The 23,313-nt window shown below is 41.9% G+C and overlaps 1 protein-coding gene across 1 annotated transcript in view; it reads right to left on the bottom strand.

Moving 5' to 3' along the window:
* Window positions 1-23,313, bottom strand: part of TCF4 (transcription factor 4) — an 816,409-nt gene that overhangs the window by 112,762 nt on the left and 680,334 nt on the right. Inside the window, exons 13-16 of the mRNA XM_030192973.1 lie at window positions 22,940-23,007; window positions 15,735-15,813; window positions 13,967-14,043; window positions 8,626-8,829 (exon numbers count right to left, since the gene is read on the bottom strand). Coding sequence (XP_030048833.1) covers window positions 8,626-8,829; window positions 13,967-14,043; window positions 15,735-15,813; window positions 22,940-23,007 — 428 coding nt within the window. The remainder of the gene's footprint in view (window positions 1-8,625; window positions 8,830-13,966; window positions 14,044-15,734; window positions 15,814-22,939; window positions 23,008-23,313) is intronic.

Here is a 23,313-nt window from a genome sequence, read left to right on the forward strand (position 1 = left end):
ACCCCAAAGTACCATGAGAGGAACAAAATTTGTCATGTTCCTGATAAATGATAAAAGTTAATATAGAAAGAAAGAAAAGAAAAAAAGAATGAAATATAAAAAAAAATTACTAAAAATCTTATACAATAATGGGAGGTTTTTATGACTAATGAGGAAGCTGGCCCGGCATCTATAATGGAAATTATACCATTGAGAGCCAAGCATCTAAGTCTTTTCCTCTATCAGTAATATAGATTATTCATATAGGGGATTGGTCTACTTGCTTGATATAGTGATTTAAGAGTATTCTAGAAGATGGACATGCCGATTCCATCATGTGCAACTTCTAGGGGGGGCATGGATGTAACAGAAGCATGGGCATGTCAGGGGCATGCCTAGAAGTTAGGCATACAGGTAACAGAATGTTAGGAGTTACACATTTAACTGCCAACAGTTAGTCATGAGCTCGTACACCAGCCTTTGTCATGGTATAAGTGCTCGTGCTTAAAGTTAGGTGCAAATCTGCGGATTTACACAGCCATTATAGAATCTGAGTATGATGCTGGCGCCTAAAGTTTGGTGCTCTTTCTTGATGCTAACTCATAATTCTTCAGGCTGCCCAAACTGCACTCCTTTGAAATCTCTGCATCCCAGTCATTTCCACATGGAAACAGCAGTTTTCTGAAACTGTCATGTACATGTATAAAAGCTTCTAAAATTACCTCTAAAATCAATTAGAATAAATGCAGTCTTGTTTTTTTTAAGCAAACTGTTTTGAATGTATCACTTTTTTTTTGGACTTCCTCTTTTATCTTATTATACTTGGAGCTAAAGTAAATCCTTCTAATTTTGTCAGGAAAGGTGGGAAATGAACATTGCTATGCTTGCAGACATTCTGAAATAGTTTCTACAGTTTTATTTTTTTTTTAAAGCTAGCAAAAGAAAATAAAAAGTAAACAGACTTTGGTGAGGACCCCCCCCTCCCAAATTCACAATATACTTACCCCCCCCCCCCCCCCCCCCCCCGTTTATCAAGCTGAGTTAGCGGCTGCCACGCGGCAATGCCAACACTGCCCATTCAAAATGAATGGGCTGTGTTGGCATTAGCACACAGAGGGGGTAATTTAGCATACATGCAAATTTAATGCTTTTTGTAGAAATAGATATGGAAATATACAGCCTCCACACACTGGGCTGTTGCAAGATGCAATTCATGGAACGATAACTTCAACTTGTTTTGAAACTAGAGTCTCGTAACCTGATCCTGTTATTAACAAGTAACAGAACTGTAATAAAGCTGGGTAAGGAATGCTCATCATGAGGACTATTTATATGGGAACCGAGTTTCATAGTACGGCAGCACATCCTTAGCCTGGAACCAACAAATGAAGACATAAGGTGTGGGGGGGGGGGGGGGGGAGGGAGGGGGGAGGGAGGGGGGAGGAACTCCCACCAGCACATTCTATACATGTTTCCGGTTCATACCTCCCACTGCTTCTTTATTTATTGCAGCTGGCAAGTTTTATGGCCTGTTTCATGTACTAAAATACAAATATGGAATACATTAGAATATCCTCCATTTTTTGCCTTTTTTCTTTTCTTTACTTCCTTTAGCGCATGGAATGTATCAATGGTCAAAGGCTAACTTCAAGACTGACTTGACTCAAAGCTATTTCCTTTGTTCTTTTCGCTTCCAAAATATCATACTGTATTAGTTTTTCTGTAAAAAAAAAAAAATCCATACTGGATCTTTCGCAGTCACTACAGTTTTAGACAATGGGCTGCACTATTAGTGGTCTTAAAGGTTCTGTTGGTACATAGAATTTTAAAAAAACAACAAAAAAAAAAAAGAGGGGGGAATTTTACTGATGAACTCTACTGTAGAGAACGACAGCTTTCAGAACAGAAAGTTTAATTATTTCATGTGTAATTTCACTTATCATGCTGAATACTTCCGCCAGAGAAGTGTGCTCATGACAAGATCTGAGGGGCTTTCAGACCTTTGCAGAGTTCATTCTAAACTAAAAGAAGTCTGTACAAAACAGAGTTAACAAGATAACACCCACTTCCTTCTGTGGTCTGCTCTTTTGTTTTTTTTAACCTAGGCCTCATTTCTTTTTTTTTTTTCCCCTTTAATATTTATTATGGTCACCCCTTTGTTTTCAAAGTTTTCTTTCCTTATTTTCCTCTATTGTTGCTTTCACTATATTCAGAATTTACAGGTGCCACCCAATCTGATGTTCTTCCTGGGTTCTGTTAAGAACTGTTATCAACAGTGTTTGAAATATATTCATAGCCACAGAAGTGGCTAAGTAACTGGAGTTTTCAAACATTTTATGCACTAATTTCTGTTGAGCAGAGTTCGGAAAAGTTTTCAAAAACAGGTTTGATGAAAAGCCTGCATGGTTCCCTGTGAAATATTTTTGTTTTTTCAAACCAGTATTGTCAGTTCAAACATACTTCAAACTTGTTGGTGAGTTTCAGTAATCTTTTCTGATGTTGTATTCACATATTAAAATGTATTCTATGTATTAAAAAATACAGAAGAAAGGCCATACTACAGCTAATATGGTTAAAGTATGAGGTGAAAGAGGCTACTGGAGCCAAAAGAACATCTTTCAATAAATGGAAAAATGATCTGAATGAAAAAAATAAGAAGCAGCATTAGCACTGGCAAGTTAGATGCAAAACACTGATACAGAAGAATTTGAAAAAACTATACTGTAGATGCAAAAGCTCATAGTAAAAACTTTTTCTGCTACATTAGAAGTAGGAAGCTTGCGAAAGAGTCAGTTGGAGAACTAGATCGTCAGGGAGTAAAAGGGACATTCAGGGGGAACAAGGCCATAGTGGAGAGACTAAGGGGTCCGTTTACTAAGGCATGCTACAAAGTGGCCCACGCTTTTAGCACATGGGTTTCCCATGCGTCGCTGCCACCTTTAGTGTGCCAGTATAATGGCTGCTCTTTTTTTTTAATAGTCATGCGCTAATTTCCCTAATTTACTGAAGGAGCCATTGCTACCACCTATTTAGTAGGCGGTAAGGGCTCCCACACCAATCGGGCAACACACAGTAATCTGCCCACACTACCTGATTAGCACAGGCGTGGCTATTCTCTGCCCAGGGGCAAGCATCCTGTGGTAGTGCATTTTTAGTGTGTGATAGGAACACACCAGATCTTTGTAAAAGGGCCCCTAAATGAATTTTTTGCTTTGTTTTTTTTACTGAGGAGGATGTAAAAGAGCTACCCATGCCAGAAATGGTATTTAAAATGATGATACAGAGGAACTGAAAGAAATCTTGGTGAACCGGGAAGATGTAATAGGCCAAATCGACAAGCTGAAGAGAGACAAATCACCTAGACCTGATGGTATACACCTCAGAATAGTGAAACAACTCAAAATGAAATTGCACATCTACTATTAGTAATCTGTAATCTATCATTAAAATTGTCCAGAATATCTCAAGATTGGAAAGTGGTCAACATAACACCAATTTTTAAAAAGTACTCCAAGGGTTATCCAGGAAACTAGAAACCAGTGAGTCTGATGTCAGTGGTAGTCAAAATGGTAAATACTATTACAAAGAATAAAATTATGGGGCACATACAGAAACATGGCTTAATGGGACAGAGTCAACATGGATTTAGCCAACGACTTGTAGAGAGGTTTCCTCCTTTCTACTGCTGGTTATACCCCTCTCTATGCAGCCTAGCATCCTTCTAGCCATGGCCGTCGCCTTGTCACATTGTTTCTTCACCTTCATATCTTCCGACACCAACACCCCAAGGTCTTTCTCCTGAGTCGAGCTTGCTAATCTTTCCCCTCCTATTTGGTATCTCTCTTTTGGGTTTTGACCAATAAGCAATGTGGGATGGGATTCTGATGTATATTTAAGGTGCGCTGGGGCAGTGATGTCACATGCTCTGCGCTGTTGGTGGGTGGAGCCCTGGTGAGGACCCACTCGGGGTTTGTGTCTGAAATTGAATTCTATGGTTTGTTTAGTAAGTATGACAGAATTTTGTGAGGGAATGCAGGAGCTCAGAGTTAAAGTGTATGTTCCTGCTTGTGTGAGAGGTATGTGGGTAATTTCTATGTTTGTTTGTAGATTCCCTTTCTGAAGATGCAATGCGAAACTCGGCCAGAGTCAAAGGGGACTGTGTTTTGAAGCTGTGAGAATTGGTCAGGATGAATGGATAGTATGTAGAGTTTGAACACGAGCAAAAGGTTATCCTCAAGGGTAGCAAACCTTATATGTATTTTCTGAATAATTTCAAAATACTGTTATTCGGATAATAATCCTATGTAATAATTTGCACCTCCAACGTTCTACGTCTGCGGAATTCCCATTGGTCCGCCCTTGCGTCAGAATGTGATGATGTCAGAGGGCGGATCAATGAGAGGGAAGGGAAACCAGCACCAGCCAGCCACAGAACATTGGAGGTGAGGATTAAATCACGAGAGAATTGCCCCCTCCCTCCCCCCTGTCCTCCGAGTTCCAGGCCTGCCCACCTCCCTCCCTCCCTCTTCTCCCCTCCCCTCCAAGTTCCATGCCCTCTCTCCTCCGAGTTCCAGATCCCCGCGCCTCCCTCCCTCTCTCTTTCTCCCCTCCGAGTGGCAGCCCAACCTGCGTTGCCCGCCCTCTTCTCCCCGTCCTCCGCCTGCCCCTTGCCTTCCTGTGTGCCGGCCTAATTTTACTAGGGGTCTGCCAGTAGTAGTAAAAGGCGAGCAGACACGGCGCTTCAGTCTGGCAATTCCATTCCTATCTTTTCTCCTTTCTCCAATATATCTGAAAAAGGTCTTGTCATCTTTAGCCATTTTTTCTTCTGCTCACGCTTTCGCTAGCCGTAATTCCCTTTTCGCTTCTTTGAGTTTAATCTGATACTCTTTTTTGTGATCCTCTCGTTGCGTTCTTTTGTATTTCTTGAAGAAAGCCTCTTTTGCTCTTATTTTTTCAGCTACTTGGTTGGAAAACAATACAGGCTTCCTGTTTCTCTTGGTTTTGTTTACTTTCCTTGTGTAAAGATCAGTTGCCAAATTTATAGCAGCCTTCAGCTTTGACCACTGATGTTCCACTTCTCCTACGCCTTCCCACTTCAACAGCTCCTTTTTCAGGTATTCCCCCATTTTATCAAAATCAGTATGTCTGAAATCCAGTACTTTTAATTACAACATACGGTGTGATGATCACTATTACATAGGTGGGCACCTATCCGGATATTAGAAACACTTCCTCCATTCGTGAGCACTAGATCCAGTATTGACCCTTCCCTCGTGGGTTCTGTCACCATTTGTCTGAGCAAAGCACTTTGACAGGCGTCCACAATCTCCCTACTTCTTTCCGATTCCGCAGACAGGACATTTCAATTCACATCAGACAAGTTGAAATCTCCCAACAGTAGCACCTCCCTTTTCATACCAATCTTTTGAATATCCTCTATCAGATCCTTGTTTAGCTTCTCTATTTGTGCCAGAGGTCTGTAAATAATCCTCGTGTGGATATAGGTTCCATCTTTCCTTTCCAGGACGATCCATAAAGCTTCTTCCTTTCCCCAGGTGCCCCGCATTTCAGTCGCTCTGATATTGTCTCTCACAAACAGCGCCACTCTTCCACCCCTTCAGCCTTCTCTATCCTTTCTAAAAAGATTATAGCCTGGTATAGTCACATCCCATTCATGGGAATTATTGAACCATGTCTCTGTAATAGCAACAATAAGCAAGTTTTCTTCAAACATCAGGGCTTGCAAGTCTTGAATCTTTTTACTTAGACTACGAGCATTTGTGCTCATTGCTTTCCATCAGCATGGAGAGTTTAGGTGGTTTTCTGTATTTAGATGACCTTTCCCACTGCCATCAAGTTTATTCTGGGGGTGACTTTCTGAATTCCCTTGTTTCCTTTTGTCACCCCCGCCTTCTAGTTTAAATGTCTAGAAACATACTGTCTGAATTTCTCCCCAAGGATCCTTTTTCCCATCATCGAAAGATGTAGCCCAGTACAGTACAGCCTGCTGTTTTTCCACATATTACCCCATGCTCCTATGTATCTAAAACCTTCTTCTTTACACCAAGACTCAAGCCACTAGGACACAGGTAACCTCAGTTACCAATCAAACCAATTCTGAAAATGTCCAGCGTGGCTCACAGCTCCCAAGGTAAAGTGAAGTTCTGGGTTTTTTTTTTCTCTAACTACACAGTTGTACACAAATTGCCCCTCCTACTAAGGTATGAGTCACTAGATGCTATGTAACCGAATTGATTTAATTAGGTCTCTGGCACTGAAGATTCAAAACCCAATTCTAATAAACACAACTTTAGGACAGATACCAGAACCAGAGTTACCAAAATTGGTTAATTGGATTAAGTCACTTGGCACAGGTAACCATGTGGATAAAGGTGAGCTAGTTGATGTGGTGGGGTATTTTAGAAAGGACGTCCAACTCAGATTGTGCATGTCCTAGGCAGTACATAACAAATGGATGTCCATTTCATATGTGTGTCAGAATAGGATACAGTCTGTTCCAAAATACATATGAGAGGGAGGTCCATGTGCTGGAAATGTCCAAAATGAACATCCATTTTACAAACTGAAATATCCAAATTATTATCCAGTTGATAATACCCTCATCGTCCACATCTCATCTGCCCGCAACCTTGGAGTCATCTTCGACTCCTCCCTCTTCTTCTCTGCGCATATCCAGCAGATAGCCAAGACCTGTCGCTTCTTCCTCTATAACATCAGCAAAATTTGCCCTTTCCTCTCTGAGCACACCACCCGAACTCTCATCCACTCTCTCATTACCTCTCACCTTGACTACTGCAACCTACTCCTCACTGGCCTCCCACTTTGCCATCTATTCCCCCTTCAGTCCGTTCAGAACTCTGCTGCACGTCTTATCTTCCGCCTGGACCGATACACTCATATCACTCCTCTCCTCAAGTCACTTCACTGGCTTCTGATCAGGTACCGCATACAGTTTAAGCTTCTCCTATTAACCTACAAATGCACTCGATCTGCAGCCCCTCCTTACATCTCTACCCTCATCTCTCCTTACATTCCTACCCGTAACCTCCGCTCTCAAGACAAATCCCTCCTTTCAGTACCCTTCTCCACCACCGCCAACTCCAGGCTCCGCCCTTTCTGCCTCGCCTCACCCCATGCATGGAATAAACTCCCTGAGCCCATACGCTAGGCCCCCTCCCTGCCCATCTTCAAAGCCTTGCTCAAAGCCCAACTCTTCAATATCACCTTCGGCACCTAACCACTATACCTCTATTCAGGAAATTTAGACTGCCCCAACTTGACATTTCGCCCTTTAGATTGTAAGCTCCTTTGAGCAGGGACTGTCCTTTTTGTTAAACTGTACAGCGCTGCATAACCTTAGTAGAGCTCTAGAAATGTTAAGTAGTAGTAGTAGTAGTAGTATGAATGGGGTAAACCAAGGGACATGGACAGCTGTGTGGCAGCAGAGAAACACCCATATTATAAAATAGCCACACAGCCTTCCATGTACAGAACTAAAGCAGCCAGCTGAGTGCCACAGCAGAGATCATAGATTGCAGGTTCAAGTTCTAATGCAGCTTTTGTAATTTTTGTTTATCTGTTTTATTTAAATTGTGAGCACTCCAGGGAAAGAAAAATACCCACTGTGACTTCCTTTATTTCTATTTAGTGGAGAGCTGCTAAATCAGAGAACCTTTCCGGATGTGCCAAGTACCAGGTCTAAAAAAGGATGTCCACCTTTTTGGACATGTTAAAGAGAAAATTTAATGAATATTAGGTGCAAAACATCTGTACAACTGTTAAAGGTTTTTCCGAGCATTTTTGGTTGGGCTGGTGTGCAATTAACACAAAAGCAAAGTTCAATATCACGTATTAACTGTATGGCAGATAAAGGGGGATACAGACAGTCTCATGACTTGAGGTGAAATTATTGCACCATGTCGTCTGCTGCATTAACAGTTAACATGCGGTAATGGGCTGCCAGATTAACTGCATTAACCCATTCCCTGACATCAGTTATTGAACATTGTAATTTGTGTGTGCTAACAGTCAATCTTAAGCAGCTAAAATATCTTAGCAATCAGGGATCTTAATATTTCAGACCTAAGGGTTCACACGCTAAACTATAAATTTTCAAAGCCAAAAATGTAAACACAATAATAAAATTTGCAATGATGACATTTCTGTAAATCATTAGAACAGCAAAATAAAATTGAGGTGAAACATGTAATTTGCTAGTACATCAAGGAATATACAGAATTTGGAGTGCCTTAAAAGTAGTGACTTTGTATTAATGAGATTAATAGTGACAGCCTACAGTACAGATTCCCTGGTTACAAGGTAAAGCACCAGTATGCATCCCAAAATAAAGTCTTCTCTTTCAAAACAAAGGTTTTATATCAGAACATCTAATTTGTTATAAAAACTGCAAAGAAGCGACTGAAAAGAAATAATACATATTTTCCATTTAAGCAGCATCAGCAAGAATTACATTCTATCAGTTGACTGGATGCATCTTTTTCAAATATAAAATTACACACATGGATTGGTTACAGGGAATTATTACAATTAACAAGCATGCAAAATAATTTAAATATTTTAAATAAATATATATTTAATCCAACAACGTCAATTACTGTGGCTTACCATTATTGAATGTCTATTTGTTGAGAGTAGGCCAGTTCCATATCCAGACCCAAGACCTCCCATTGCTCCATTGTGAGATGGTCCTATTAATCCATGCATGTCACTATGACTACCAGGCATGGCTGTTGAAGGCCCCACTGCATGATTCCGTAGAACATGAATAGCATCATCCAGTCTTTCTAATCGATCTTCAATTCGGCTTTGCTGTTTGTTTACAAAAATCAAGAGAAGCATCAGCAAACATGATGGGGCATCAAATCACTTTGCTTTCAGGAGCTATATCTTGTTTGGGGCTTATAGTATTAGTTGTGAGCTCTATTGTGACCTTCAACACCTATAACATTTAACATGATAAGAAATCTTCCTTCTTTGGTGAAAATAGCATGCATTCATTCATTGAAACCCAACAAAACTGCAAAGGCCTTAGGTAATGATTCACTGAGACAGAAAGAACACTAGCTTCAATGATACACACAAAAATAATGCAAAGCATGTAATAGACTGTACTGTCTCAGAAGGATAAAATAACTTTTCCTTTTTCATAATCCTGCATCCTCTTTGGGGCAGAGGAGTAGCCTAATGGTTATAGCAGTAGGCTGGGAACTATGAGGCCCAGGTCCAAATCCTCCAGCAGATTCTTGTGATCTTGGACAAGGCACTTAGCCTTCCAAGCCTCAAGAGAAAACAATGACAAGCCATTCCTGTATCATGCCAAGAAAAAGACAAGTGTGGATTTGGGGTCACCAGGAGTCAAGTCAACTCAAAGGCACATCTAGATCTGGCATACTCTTCCTGCTTCTTTGAATGTCATAATGAATCAGAACTTGCCCACTGGAACTTCAGAACCACTATTTTTCCCCAATCCTTTTTATCAAATATAGGCATTGCAGCAAGAATCTTTGGTTATAAAAGTGAGGCTTTCTCCAGAAGGTGGCCAATATTTAATTGCTGTTCAAAGTTGGAACACCTATGGGGTTTAGTGGCTTTGCAGGGAGGTCCAAGACGGCAAAGGGAGAGCTGAAGCTGCTTTGAGGTGAAGAAACTTGCTTATTGAGGGAGAGTAGCATGCTAATAGCAAGGAGCAGGGGTTTCAGTTATCCAGGTATGTAAATGCAAGGGGGGCATACCCATGGATGGAGCAAGGGCAGGATATAAGCTTGTTTCCCATTTACACATGTAACGCATAGAATACTATGTCCCTGCCTCATTAATGCAACTGCAGTCATGGTAGGTCTATGGCTAGTGTAACTGTGGGTACATACATATAAGCCATACCGATACTAGATTATGCTAGTATTCTTTAACAGATTTTGGGGGCACAGATGTTTTTTTTATTGTTGTAAACCGCTTAGTCACCTCTTTAGGCTCAATTTGCGGTATATCAAATGTCTGGAAATAAATAAATAAATAAATAAATAAAACAGGCTCTCACTGCGCAGCATCAGGGCACCTAAATGGAGGTGTCCACTTACAGAACTGCAGTATTTCTTTTGTACACTCTATCCCGGATTCTATAAGGAGCCCAAATTTGGGTGCATTCTGGAGATGTGTGAAGAAATCAATTGGCTAACGAGCTCAAAATCATCAATAATTTGGTGCTAACGACCAATTATTGAGGTTAATTGGCACTCATTAGGATTGGCGCACACATCTGGCGGCACGTTATTCTATAAGGCAGTGTGCTTAACTCCTGTATTTCAAAAGAGGGTGTGGCCATGGATGTGTCGGGGCATTCCAAAATATGAGCGTACTTAAGAAATACAGACACAGTGTGCCCAACTTGGGTGCCAGTATTTACCCCTGGTTTTGCAGGCGTAAATGTAGTGCTTAAAGTTTAGGAGCAGTAATCAGTGCTAACAGCTCACACCTCTTATAGAATCACAGTTAGTGCTGAACTTTTCCAGCACCCATTTTTGAGTGCCATGTATAGATCCGGTCCTAAATGGCCTTGAAATGCACAATAAGCTTTAGAGCATAGACCCTATATTTCCATACAATGAAGTTGCTTTCCAAGAGTTATTGACACTAGGGGGTCAATATTTAGAATGATTACCTGTTAAATTGCTGTGAATGGGCCATCCCTGGATTTTGGGTAGCACTTAACTGCACAGTGTCACTGTAAAATGGTGTGATCACTGTGGCACTCACCAGTTAATTCTAGGGCGGTCTGGGGATGGAGTTGAAAAGGAATGATATTGCCAGTGCCTACATAGCTAATCGGGCATGCAGGGCTTCCCAAAAGGCAATCCTAACTTTGCCCTGTTAGTTATACAGGTATGGCACTGAATACCGGTTGTACCTGCATAACTTCTGGGCATTGCCAAAGACCCAAGTATTCAGTGCCGGTACCCACTGAAGGCCCTCATCACTGACCACTGCTGGCATAGAAGGCCAGATTCTATAAAGTGCACTCAAAAATGGGATCCGGAAAAGATCAGTGTTCAGCGTGATTCTATAAAGGGTATGTACACAACTTTTTGTAATGCCCCTGACATGTCCATGCCCCTCCTGTGGCCAAGCCTCCCTTTTGAGATACAAATTATAGGAGTTGGGCACAGTGCCTTCCAGAATAGCGTGCAGCCAGATGCATGCACAAATTCTAAAGGGTGCCAATTAACCTCAATAATTGGTTATTATTAGCATCCAATAGGCCCTAAATTATTTAAATTTTAGATAGTGTTTAATATCACTTTTATGGACTGACAACAAAGAAAGCAAATCATTCTTTTATTTCATTTCACCCCTGCAGGGCCGCTGAGAAGGGGGGGGGGGGGCAAAATTCCCCAGGCCTCCAAGGGGGGCCCAGTGCTGGGGTCTCTCTCTCTCCTGCTCCTGAAGGGACCTGGGTGATCGCGTCCCGACAGGACAGCAGGAGAGAGAAATCTCCAGCGCTGGGCCCCCTTGCATTGCCTGCCAAGCAGCTGCTGGGCCCTCAGGCCGTATATGCTCAGTTTTGAAACCGAGCATGCAGGACCTGAAAGAAAGGCCGCCGCAGGGGCTGGCAATTCGGCAGCCAGCAGTTAAAAGAACAGCACTGCCTGGAGGAAGACTTCTGCTGGCGGGGCCTCAGGATCCCCACCAGCCAAGGTACTTGCAGTTCAGGTGGGCGGGGCAGGGGGGGACGGCAACGATGATCCTTGGGTGGGGGGGGGGGGGACGGTAGCCCTGCCTCAGGCCTAGCGGCGGCTCTGTCCTGGGCCTGGCTCAGTCTCTAGGCGGCCCTGCACCCTGTGGTAAAAATGGCCTTCTCACACAGGAAAGGCCTACGTAAGGGCGCACTAAGGCCACTTTTTACCACACTTTGGTAAAAGGGCCCTTATATCTTTTCTGAAATGTTCTTATGCAAGCAAACTATTCTTGCTTCTAGTACATTAGTTCTTAAACTTGTCCTAGTGAACCAAGGCCATTCGGATCTGTATGTACTAGGCCTGTAACGGCATGCATGGAAAATATTTTGTTTAACTTTTGGGTCATTTTTTGACTTAATTTCTCCCATGTGTTTTAATGTTTTTTTTTTTTGAACAGCGTTAGAATTCTTTCTAATACACATTATTCAAATTAACACACAATTCATAGGTGAATACAAATAAAATCAATTTAGAGCACACTAAAGGATCCTTCTACTAAGCTGTGGTAAGAACACACCCTTAAGCAGGTCTTTCCATACTCTAAGGCAATCTTTAGCATGGCCGTAAAAAAACCCTTATTTTCTATTAATTACATTTATGGCCGTGCGCTACCTGTTACCTTTAGTGTGCAGCGATTTTTAAAAATTACCCAAGGGCTCCCACATTAACCAATTATTACTCGGCATTGTAGATGCACTAACTGGTTAGTGCAGGAACACTCTCTCTCTGCCTCTGACATGCCCCCTAAAAAAAAATTACTAACAAATAATTAAAGCGTAGCTGGAACATGCACGTGCCAAAACTAATGTGTGACGCTTGAGTGTTTTCCATGTTAGGCTTCTTTTTTTTTATTTATGCTGTAATAGGCACATATTTGGGCTGATTTTCAAAAGAGAAGAACGCCCATCTTTCGACATAAATTGAAAGATGGGCGTCCTTCTCACAGGGTCATCCAAATCGGTATAATCGAAAGCCGATTTTGGACGTCCCCAACTACTTTCCGTCGCAGGGATGGCCAAATTTCAAGGGGGTGTATCAGAGGTGTAGCGAAGGCGGAACTTGGGCGTGCCTAACACTAGGACGTCCTCGACCCATAATCGAAAGAAACAAGGATGTCCCTGACGAACACTTGGACAACTTTACCTGGTCGTGTTTTTATTACAACCAAGGCACAAAAAGGTGCCCGAAATGACCAGATGACCACCGGAGAGAATCAGGGATGACCTCCCCTTACTCCCCCAGTGGTCACTAACCCCCTCCCACCGTCCAAAAACATCTTTAAAAATATTTCGTGCCAGCCTCAGGTGTCATACTCAGGTCCATCACAGCAGTATGCAGGTCCCTGGAGCAGTTTTAGAGGGTGCAGTGCACTTCAGGCAGGCGGACCCAGGCCCATCCCCCCTGCCTGTTACGTTTTTGGAGGAAACAGCGAGCCCTCCAAAACCCACCACAAACCCAATGTACTCACATCTAGGTGCCCCCATTCACCTGTAAAGGCTATGGTAGTGGTGTACAGCTGTAGGCAGTGGGTTTTGCGGGGGGGGGGGGGTTGGGGGGCTCAGCACACAAGGTAAGGGAGCTATGTACGTGGGAGCAATTTATGAAATCCACTGCAGTGCCCCCTAGGGTGCCCGGTTGGTGTCCTGGCATGTCAGGGGGACCAGTGCACTACGAATTCTGGATCCTCCCATGACCAAATGGCTTGCATGTGGTTGTTTCTGAGATGGACGCCCTTGGTTTCAATTATTGCCAAAAATCAGAAATGACCAAGTCTAGGGATGACCATCTCTAAGGACGACCAAATTTCAGGATTTGGGCGTCCCTGACCGTATTATTAAAATGAAAGATGGATGTCCATCTTGTTTCAAAAATACGGGTTTCCCTCCCCCTGGATGGTGACGTTTTGCGAGGACGTCCTCATCAAAACTTGGCTGTCCCTTTCGATTATGCCCCTCATTAGCACCTAACACAACTTAGTAAAAGGACCCCTAAATTTTTTAAGGCATGCTAATAAACTGAATGAGTGCTAATGAATGCATACCCCTGGATGTTCTTCTATAGATGAATAACAGAATATCGGACAGTAACTCACAGTAAGGTATATTATGCGGCCATGAATAGAACTACAGTCCAAATCTAAGGCTGAAAATGATCATATTTGAAACCCAACCACAGAAAAGTTGGAAAGAATAAAGATGTTAATGATGACATACCAAAGAGTGCAAGGGACCTTCATAGTTGGGAGATGAGGAAGTCTGCCCTCCATTTCTAGACCAAACAGCTGTGCTTGCTAACAGTGAAAAGAGAAATCACTACTGAATTTGTGCAAACAAAGGCATGCTTGGACACTTTATTGACATGGTATACATGAAAATACTAATTCCAAAACAAACATTTGGAAAACTTCTAAAACAGATGATGTATTTTTACAAAAAAATACAAATATACAGGCTACAAAGTTCCTTCAGCCTAATGCCCTTTCACCTTCACTGTACAGTATAGAAAACAGTGGCGATGACCAAGAACCACAAATATCAATGGTGCAAGGATCATTTTAATGATGATATTCCACTAGACTCGACATGGGCCGTGTTTCGGCTAAATGGCCTGTCTCAGGAGTTCAGAGCATTACACAGCAATGAATAATCTTGACACTGTGAATAACTGAAGAAGCAACACATGACCAAAGACCGCATATGATAAAATGGCAAACAATTAACAAACCTAAGCAAAGCAGCAAGTAATCTTTCCAGCTCAGACCCAGGATTTTCAGGCCTCCTTCCCTGGAGGCAGTGCATGCAAATTTGTTGTGGATATCTTGAAAACCAGACTGGTCTGGTCTGTCTCAAGGGCATAGGATGAGAACCCGAAATCTATCAGAGTGCCCATATTGTACTACTTGCCCCAAAACAAAGAGAGGTCAATATTCAAAGCGATTTAAGCAAGCAGGAGAGACTCCTGTCCATTTAAATTACACTCAGACTGCAGGCTGCTGATATCAAGCGGCACATCCAGTCAGTGGCACTGAATATTGGCAATAACTGGCCAAACTAAAACCAGACAGGAAAAAAACATCTTCAAAATGGCTGCCACAACCTGTTGCAGCTGCCTCACAGTACTGTGAAATTTTGAGCTGTCCTAACTTGGCTGGGTTAGTTATGTAGATGCCGTCATTGAACATGCCGGTACCCACTCAGCTGCCGACTCCTCCCCAACAACATCCCCTATACCTCCCCTGACCTGCCCTAGTCAGAGCCAATATTCAGCGGCACTGCCCAGTTAATGGCGGTTGGGTGAGCAGGAGCGATTTAAACGGGTCAAAGCATTTCCAGCATGCTTAAATTGCTTTGACTATAGGGCTGTTCCAGTGTAACAAATAAAAATCCTGTAAGGGATGTGGAACATGTTTAAGTGCAGCACTACATGAATCTTGGCTCGAGTAAACATCCTGGGACAGTAGATATTAAAGCAGACCAATAGTCAGAAGCTGTAGTGCTGCCCCCACCGTCTACCCTGATCAAATGCACATTTCTCCGGTTAAAAATCTAGCTATAACTTTGTCTACATTTTGTGCAAAGCAGCTTTCAGGCCTGTAAAAATAGCACAATGAAATGCATAACAACATGGTATATGATGGCAGAATAAGGCAAATTGGCACCTCCAGTCTTCCCATTTATTTTGATCCACAGCCACTGAATCTGATATTCACTATACATGGCTCACATACCAAAATATTCAAAGCCCATGACCATGTATCAGATATTTAAATATTTTAAGTTGTTTTGGCAAAGCCTTCCTATGGCTTTCTATTTCCATCAGAGGTACATCAGCATAGAAGAGAGGCATTTGTAGGACAATTCATCGTTTCTTAGAGAGGGCAGTTTCAAGTATTTTGTTACAGTCTCCTTGTGACAATCCCTTCTCCATTCCATACAACTTCCATTGCCAATGCATAAGAAAATGCCACTTTAAAATGATTACCTGAGAGTGAAGGAGGTGATCCAACAGGGGTTGAAGGGTTTGATGAAAAGCTGTTGTTAGTGTGATCTGGAGAGTAAATCTTAAAAATAAATGACATGTGATTAGCCTCAAATGGTTAAATGTTTATGCACAAAAATATTATATGGATTTCTTATATCTTGGGTTCACGCAAATCAAGGATTTATTCTTATAAAATCTATTGTAGGTTCAAACAAATTTTACATTTTACAGTTACAGTTCACATTTATTCAATATACTGGCCATCTCGAGAAAATCTACAGGGTTTACAACTGTGTAAAATATAAGGGACGTATAAAATTTACAAGGCACATAAAATAGGAGTGGAGCTTTAGCCAGTCCAGAAGGGCATGATAGGTTAACTGCTAGGGGAAGGCCTGAATAAAATAATAAGCATTCAAGGGAGACGCTAAGCTTCCTGAATGAAGTCTCAAGTCTTAAATCCAGGGGAAGGCTGTTCCAAAGAGAGGGTGCCAAAACACTAAATGTCTGTTTTTAGCCTTGTTTCCTACAGAAAAACTGGATTCCTGAATGAGTATGTCTGTCTGCCTCACGTTCCTGCAGTTATCAACTCTTGACGCATTTGTTCACATTTATAATAATTTTTGCCAAAGAAACTCAAGCCCCCCACACTTAGAATCATCTCTTCTTTTTACTTACTATAGGAAAAACGGAGCAGTTTCAGTGGAAATCTTAAGGAAATCAGAACACAGAGGAGGCAATATTCAGCTAATGACAGTCAGTGTTTCTTTAAACACTGGCTGCCACTGGTTAAATTTGACCTAGATATTCAGAGCCAGATCCTAACTGCGTACTGGCACTGAATATCCAGGGGTGGGGCGGCAGCTGGGAGTTACCTGGGTGCTGAGGATATTCAGTAGCTATACCCAGATAACTACCTGGTTAATTTAGGACAGTCTTTTTAATGTTCCAAGTTAACCATATAGCTATATGTGTACAGTGCTAACACAGTGCTGCCCAATTACCACCGGGTAACCCCAGCAGTAAAAATACAGACATAAATTTCTGTAGCAATGGAAATGGCGTGCACTGGGGGTGGAATTACCACCAGGATGCTGCGGTAGTTCTGCATTGGCGCCTGGCAAGCCTATTGCCACCCGCCAACCTTTATTAAAAGGGGCCCTTAATGTTTTCCATGTTGACACTTTTAAAATGGATGATCCTGCCTTATGCACATACATATGTACTCCTGCATGTAACAAGATAGTAACACTGTAGATGACAGCAGAGAAAGACCTGTATGGTCCATCCAGTCTGTCCAACAAGATAAGCTTAGAGCATCTGGTATGGTGCGATATTACATGCAGCTTAGAAAACGCTCTGTGCTGGCAGATCCTTTTTTAAAATGTTACCAGAACCAGATATGTCCCAACTATCAATTTTGTTTTCTATGTTTTGGGTGACAAAACTAGTGCACTTACTTCTTTACTACCTTAAAGAACTCTTTTGAATTTTATTATTGCAATAGCACAGTTCATGCATTTAAACTCTTAAAAACTAATGTACATGCACTAGATAAATTGTTAACTGATATAGATGAAATTCTGCACGGTAACAAGGCTTTAAATTTGGATTAACACTTGCAAAAGTGTTACTGTACTTTAGTGAATTGACCTTCTTATGAAGTTCTCAATCATTCTGAAAGCTGTCCTGTCCTGGTTTGCAGTCATTGCTGTAGGCAAAGTAGGAAACCAGACATGATGAAAACGTTCACGCATCATTTTTGTCACTCTATGGGGGCAATTCTTTAACCTAGGTGCTCACATTTTACTTGTGCATAATCCCCCGGATTCAATGAAGGGCATCTGAATTTGGGTGTGATCCTGAAGATATGAACACGACTAAACTGGGTAATGAGTCAGTTAATGACACTATTCTATAATACTGCATGCCCAAATCCTGCAGTGTATAACCCGAAATGGAGCATGGCCAAGAGTGGGTCAGGGGCATTCTTCGTAGATGCACGGTGTTATAGAATTAGTGCAATCCGCGCTGAATTTGCGAACCGGGTTCCAGTTCGTTTAAGCCCTTATGTCCAAAGTTGGGCTTAGTGAGGATTTTTTATGGCACGCAAATTTCTGTACCATTTACTGAATCCAGTCTTAAGCATACAAATGTTTAGAATACTATCATTTACACACATGCTGTATGTGCACACCTACACGTGTAAATACCCGCATGGTACCTATGTTTTATTCTGCAACTGCCTGCTTAACTTTCATAGCATGTATTTGCAAGGGGGGCATACACAGTGGTGGACATAAGTGGGGGCTCCCACTTACATGTATAACTTACAAAACACTGTCTCCCTGATATTCAAAACTATTTAACTGGCCAGAAACGGCTCTTGGCCGGTTAAATAGTGTTTAAATGCCTAACCGCAGATATTCAATGGGAGATAACCGGTTATCTCCCGCTGAATATCCTGGTAAGCAGAAAGCGGCTATATCACATGACATAGCTGGTTAGGCATAGATATTAAGCGCCTAACCGGCTATGTTGAGCGGTCAAAATAGGCCGCTTAAATAATAGACTTATCTTGTGACTGCTAAAATGTTAACCAGCTAGCACTGCCTTTCAGCAAAGCCAGTTAACCTTTTAGCAGCCAAAATATAACCGGACATTCAATGCCAGTCAATGGATACAGCCCAGAATTGAATATCCGGGTTTAATGCAGGTAGCAAACGCAATGCCCACCTCCAGCTGAATATCAGGCTCTGTATGTTACACAGGTCCTTGCCTACTTAAGCATACACATTTGTACCAGCTCTGTGGCTCATGTAAGTGCAAATATCTAAATGTTAGTTAATCTATAATGAAATGTAGGTTCCCACCGTGCATCCTCCAAGCACCTAATTGGTGGCACCCAGTTATACGTATATAACTGCCCCCTATGAGGGCAATAATCAAAGCCCTTTCTATTGGTAAAATAGCAGTTTATCAGCAGATGATGGTGCTCTGAATGCACACAGAAGCGCTTTTACTAAGATATGGGTAAACCTTTGTACTTACTGTGCTGTGTAAGCGCAAAGCCTTGCACTAACTGTTGGGGAGTGTTCCCAGCATAGTCCCATACAGATACCACACAGTAGAGGGCGACCAAAACCTTTTTTTTTTTTTTGGTATGGGTTGAAACCAGATCTGCAGCCAAAATTTGCCGCTCAGTTTTGGTCAAAGCTTCAACCACATAGAAAAGAAATTGCAGATAACATGGATATACTTCTTGCCTACTAAATAAGTGTGTCCACTTTACTGGCACCAGTGATGGCACACAGTAACACAGTAGATGAAGGCAGATAAAGACCTGTATGGTCCATCCAGTCTGCCCAACAAGATAAACTCATTATATAAGGTATGATGTGATACTTCATATGTATACCTGATCTTGATTTGTCCTTCCCAATCAATTATACAGAAAGCTCTTACATTAGTAATAACATCATTATAAATTTAATACAAGTTTATTCATTTCAAAAATTCTTTTCAACAGTAATAAAGCACAGCAATCTTATCAAAAATATAAAACATAACACTCATTCCCCACATGTATAACATTATTAAAAAAAAAAAAAACATCCTCAGGAGTCAGTCCATGGTGAGAATGCTGAAGTAACCACCCAGCACACTACAAATCTTCAAATTAGTCCAAATCAGTCAGTTTCTTCCCATCAGTTTGAAACAAACAATCGATCTTCACACATGGATATCCTTCAAGACTCCTCAGTCCATTGGTCTGCCATAAAAGTAGGCAATATATAAATATTCTTATGTTCCACTCCTATAATGATCTTCCAGCCCACTCTTACAATAATCTTCCATCCCGACACAAAATTTGTGTTTCGCTGCTTAGGCATCATCAGGAGCTGTCAGCCAGGTATCGAGCAATCCCCATTCTTAGCACGACATAGCTGAAAAACTCAACCTGTCTAGTGTTCCATTGGTTCAAAAAGCACCTTTGCACATGCACATATTACTAATGTAAGAGCTTTCTGTATAATTGCTTGGATTTAACACTGAGGAAGTATTGCTTTATTAGATTCCTGAATGAGTATTGCTTGATTTGTCCTTGCTATTTTCAGGGTATAGACTGTAGAATTCTGCCCAACATGGTCCTTTAAAACTTCAGAAATTGTCATTGAAGCCTCTGAAAAGTTCCACTCCAACCCACCCAAATCTATTCAGCCAAGATCAGAGCACAGACCATAGAAGTCTGCCCAGCATTGGCTCTGCTTCCCAGTGTTGCCACCTAATCTCCGCTAAGCATCTAAACAGGAGTAAATGAATGCATGCTAAAAGCAATCCGAGATCCACATCCATAACCTATCTATTTCTTGCCCTATGACAGACCAATGCAGTTGGCGTGTTGTCATGCCGGAGTGGTAACGATTAATACGGCTGTGCACTGTTACCACGCACTAATTCACATACTATTATCTACTTAGAGTGCTTTAGTAAAAGGGCACCATAGTTTTGAAATTCCAAAATTCAGCACATATTTTCTCATAAGACAACTGTGCACAGAAAAATCAGGGGTAATTTGTGCTTAATTTTCCCAGGGGCCATGATCCCAGTTAAAGCTATACTTTGATTATTAGCACAAACTCTGCAATAAAACTACCTGTGGAATTTGTCAATGCAGCCAGTTTTGCTTATTGTCTCCTATAGACCTCCAATGTAAACCGCTCTGATGGTTTGTCTCTACAGACAAACCATCAGAGATGTCTCACAATATTAACAAATTTGATCCCCATGCACCTTATTTAGTTTCATTGCTTATACAAACCACTGTGTATAAACAGTGTCATTTAATGATATAAATAATCACAGTGATGGTACAAGGAAATCTATCTCTGTTTTCCAGTGTTACCCTTTAATGTGAAGAAGCAATCGTATGAACTGAGTTGTATATTAAATTCCATGATTACTTCCTGGTAACGTTAAGGTCCAAATCCCAGGAGTTCTAACTGGAAAATATCACTTCTGCCCCTCCCTGCCATAAGTCATCCTGGAAAACAAGTACATCCAAAAGGAAGTAATGAGCATGAAATACATATGCTGAGTAGCATAAGATCATTTAAAATTGGGATTTCTTCTTAATTCTTCAAATCTGCCGTTTGTTTCTTATGATCATGTTACTCCTCTTCTTTCTCACCTGCACTGGTTGCTTGGCTGTTCTAGATGTCTGTTTAAGGTCCTCTGTCTAATGCACAAGGGCCCAGATGCACCAAACTTTAACGACCCTTTAACGAAAAAATTTTCAACCGTAGCATGCATTAAAGGCCATTTTCCGACGACGCTAGCAGCTAACGAAAACGGAATTCAAACGAGCCACTTCCAATTGAAATGTAAACAATTCGCAAAGCACTAACCATACCGACGATGCAACAAATCATTTACCGTGATATATTTAACATGAAGTCAGACCTGTCGTTAAGGCCTGAGCTGTCATACAGACACTGCTCCCCGCTTCTCCCTGCAGCATAAAAATCCAAGCTGGCATGTTTGAAAATAAAAAAACCCCACACAAACACGTGGCTCCCCGCTTTCCCCTGCATAAAATTGAAAAAAAAACCCCAAAAGCAAAAAAGTATCGGGAGGGGGCAAAGGCGCTCGTCAGGAGCATCCTGTATGGACGCCCTTGCCCCCCTCCCCCGCCTGAGGTTGATGCTGCTCCCTGCTTCCCCCTGTATTAAATAAAAAATCAAAAGAAAACTCCAAACTGTAGCAACAACAGCCCCCCTCCCTTCTTCTCTATTTCTCCTCTCACACAGCTCCGCCTCCCGCCATCCTCCGCCCCCGTGCCCACACCAAAAAAACATAGCTTACGTGTAACCTACGTAGGTTACTTACGTCAGTGGAGGGCGGGCCCAGGAAGAATGGCGGGACGTCGGAGGAGGCATCACTGATCGCCGATCAGCTGTTCTTGCCCATGCAGCGCCTTCACACAGAGGTGAGAGGCACAGCGCGAGCCCAGTAAGGCGGAAGGGGGGTCCGGTGGAGGGAGGGAGCGGCGGCGACAACCTCAGGGGGTGGGGCACGGGGCGGAGGATGGAGGGAGGCGGAGCTGTGTGAGAGGAGAAATAGAGAGGAAGGGAGGGGGGCCGTGGTTGCTACAGTTTGGAGTTTTCTTTTGATTTTTTATTTAATACAGGGGGAAGCAGGGAGCAGCATCAACCTCAGGCGGGGGAGAGGGGCAAGGGCGTCCATACAGGATGCTCCTGACGAGCGCCTTTGCCCCCTCCCGATCCTCAGCTTCTTTGACGTTTTTTGGCATGCGCAGAGCAGCCAGCATAACGCTTGGCTGCTTTGCGCATGTTTTACGTGCACATTAACGACGGGGATTACACTTCTTTAATGCATTCGACTTTCGTTTACCGAACCGAACATGTGGGACTTGTTTTTTTACTGCATTCTTCGTTTTTTCAACTTCAGTAAGGACTTTTACGTTTTTGATTTTTTTTTACGTATGGTTGATGCATCTGGGCCAAGGTGTTACATTTAGGTGTCCCATCATATCTTTCCTCTGTTACCATTTCGTACACTCCCTCATGTACTCTTTGATCTCTTGGCTCTCTGCGGTTGGTTCTCTCATCACCTAGATGGGCTCATTACAAATCTGCTCATGCTTCAGCCTATTATTTTCTTTCCTCTTTTTTCTGGAATGGTTTGCCTCTGTACCTTAGGTCAGACCTGTCATTTTGCAAATTTAAAACCCTCCTTAAGGCTTACCTTTTTGAAAAAGCATTTGGTTTTCAACTGAGTGTGGGTCCTTTAGAGACCGATGGATCTGTTCTGCTCCAATAGCTAAGGGATAGTTTGTTGTTATTCTCTTGTATCTTTGCTGCTTGATTGTTTTATCTTTCCTGTTTTCAATGGTGTTCCTTTCTGATGCTTCTATTTTAATTGATATTATTGTGAGCCACCTTGGCCTGGTTTCAAATTAGGCGGAATACAAAATTTGTAATAAGCACTAACATAACAAGGGACAGTAAGAAAACCATACTCTCTGTACATCAAAATATACCTATGCATCCTTTCATTTCTTGTTTCCCTATCGCTTCACTGAGTGTCAGGATTTCCCCCTTTACCACTATAGTGCACACTTTGAAATTATTAACTGATGAAATGGTAAATGTCTGTATATTCCAAAGTAAATATTTCCTTACAGACGCAAGTGCTTTCCCCAGTGCATCTCCAGTCTGTGAGCTGCCTGCTGTACCACTTCCTCTGTTTCCTGCAAAAACAAAAGCCGGAATGTTAAAGTAGGCAAGGAGACTCCACAAAGATTTCTATTCCAGGTCTACTTGCTCACAATTTAATTGCATTTTAATGCAGATTATCATCACATTAACCTTGAATTAGCATTAACCTGTTTCAAATATACTAATGTACAGGCAAAGTATAAACAACAATATTTTAAATTAAATTTTATGAGAAAATGCAATTATTACTATTAGAATCTAGAGTTAATACTTGATTTGATGATATATGCTCACAATGAAGTAAAGGCAGCCTGAAAAGGCAGGGGGGATGCTAATTA

The sequence above is a fragment of the Microcaecilia unicolor genome, chromosome 2 (genome assembly GCF_901765095.1).
Source record: "Microcaecilia unicolor chromosome 2, aMicUni1.1, whole genome shotgun sequence".
Taxonomy (NCBI): domain Eukaryota; kingdom Metazoa; phylum Chordata; class Amphibia; order Gymnophiona; family Siphonopidae; genus Microcaecilia; species Microcaecilia unicolor.